The 1,911-nt window shown below is 39.7% G+C and overlaps 1 protein-coding gene across 2 annotated transcripts in view; it reads left to right on the top strand.

Moving 5' to 3' along the window:
- Positions 1–1,911, top strand: part of khdrbs3 (KH domain containing, RNA binding, signal transduction associated 3) — a 279,380-nt gene that overhangs the window by 118,946 nt on the left and 158,523 nt on the right. For both annotated transcript variants that reach the window (XR_001481820.1, XM_015394166.1), the window contains exon 2: positions 694–812. Coding sequence is in view for 1 of the 2 variants with exons in the window: in XM_015394166.1 (XP_015249652.1) it covers positions 694–812 (119 nt within the window). In the remaining variant the exon portion in view is untranslated. The remainder of the gene's footprint in view (positions 1–693; positions 813–1,911) is intronic.

Below are 1,911 nucleotides of genomic sequence, written 5' to 3'. Positions count from 1 at the left end.
GCCGTTACTCCCATCACTGCATTTAGGGAAAATGATTTTAATGAAAGTCTGGACATCATTTTTGCCACATATTCTTACGTGAGTCTTGGTCTTTACTTTGTCTGGGCCATTCTTAATGTGTAAAACTGCTGAAGTTAACCTTACCATTATAACTCTGGCTGTGTGGAGCGTAAAGGCTGATTTATACTCAGATATCAGTTCATCTGCGTGTTGGACGCAAATGTCACCCCACTGAATATTAACCACCTTCAGCCGAGGTTTTTATCTCTGATTAGATTGCCATTGACTGGTTGAGTGTTTCTATGAGCCATGAAAAAATGGAGGCTTTAGAGACCCCAAGTTTCTAATGCCAGTTACTATTTTCAGAGTGCAAACCAGCTACAGTGAGAGCAATAGCATAATGTCTTTAATTAGACAGCAGAAAAGGTGCAACAGCAAGTGTCAGAAAACAAGTATTGAAAAAGCAAACTGCTTTTTATGTTCCTTTAACTTGCAAAGATCTGGCTTGTCCAAAACGTGTAGAACAGGGTGTTAGATTTGGCATCAGCGGTTGTGTTATCGAGCATGAAAAAAAAAAAAAAAAGGAAAGTGAAATGAAAATTAAAGTCTCAAGATGAAAAAGTCGCCTTGTTAAAGCATAAAATCGCACTTAAAGGGTTGATGATGATTGTTCCTTTTTTCTTTTACTTCCAGAGATCGAAAAAATCCAGAGAGACGAGGGGAAGGAGGAGGAGAAGTTCATTGACGTCGTCATCAACAAGAACATGAAACTGGGCCAGAAAGTTTTAATACCAGTCAAGCAGTTTCCTAAAGTAAGTGAAATAGCAGCGCCACCAGAGACTCCTCCATGAAAGTGACATACAAAGACATTTTTATTTTTTTTGGGGGGGGGGGAGGAGGATTGTGTTATATTTAGATAATGAAGCCAAGGCATGCAGGTCTGGGTTTGATTCCACTTCCTTCCAAACAGCAACTTGACACTTTCTGATGATATATTTTATTTCATTAGATGTAGCACGCCTGCAACAGCGTTGGGGCTGACAGAACTGGGGTAGAACCATGTTAGGATGTTACCTCCTGTCTGAAGATTTGCAGACAACTTTAAAGCCGTCAGATCATGTTCATTCAAGACGCTTTTCTGATGCGCTGACCTTGGGCAAGGACTCTTTGCTCATTTTAACATCTGCATGTGAATTCCTGCTACTAAAGAACAAGATTCAAATGAGTTATCTCCTTGTAAAGTTTTTTCAGAAATTTTAAAGCATTTTTTTGTATAAAAATTTTGTAAAAATAAATAACAAAATTCCTCCAACACAGTTTTCTACAAGTAGTGGGTTACTAATGTTCTGTTAACAACAGGAAAGCATTTCGAGGAACAACACAGACTTGAGTGAGAGCACTTTAAGCCTCACTCACCTTGCATAGCATTCACCGAAGTTCTCTGGGCCCACAAGCTCATTGCATGACAGGGACGTCCCAGTGGGAGCACGATGGGAAGGCTGGTGTAAAACTGAGAGGGCTCCTCTTAGACAGGGGACATCACTCAAGTTTTCACCTCAGTTCTCTAAGGGGGCCAGCAGCAGTAGCCTGCAGTATGTCAGTGAATTGGAAGAAGGGGGAAAACAATACACAGAGATTTAATCCAAAAAAATGTAAAAGTAGCTTCAGGTAAGGTTTCTACAAAACAAAAGAGATCCTCTCTTCATTATGACTGAAATAAGATTCAGAAGAAAACTATACCACCATTATTATTTTAACACATCAGTGGCAAAAGTTCTTAATAGCGTCACTTCTACAATTTCCACGCCACTGTTTATTGGCCAGATGTTTAGACATAGGGGAAGCTATGCTGTCGCTCTATCCTCTCTTTTTAGTGGATTTGTGTTGAATAGCAAGCAAAATTTCTGGAAA

Source organism: Cyprinodon variegatus, unplaced genomic scaffold, assembly GCF_000732505.1.
Source record: "Cyprinodon variegatus isolate N-32 unplaced genomic scaffold, C_variegatus-1.0 Scaffold675, whole genome shotgun sequence".
Classification (NCBI taxonomy): Eukaryota; Metazoa; Chordata; class Actinopteri; order Cyprinodontiformes; family Cyprinodontidae; genus Cyprinodon; species Cyprinodon variegatus.
This window is presented reverse-complemented; position numbering and strand designations above follow the sequence as displayed.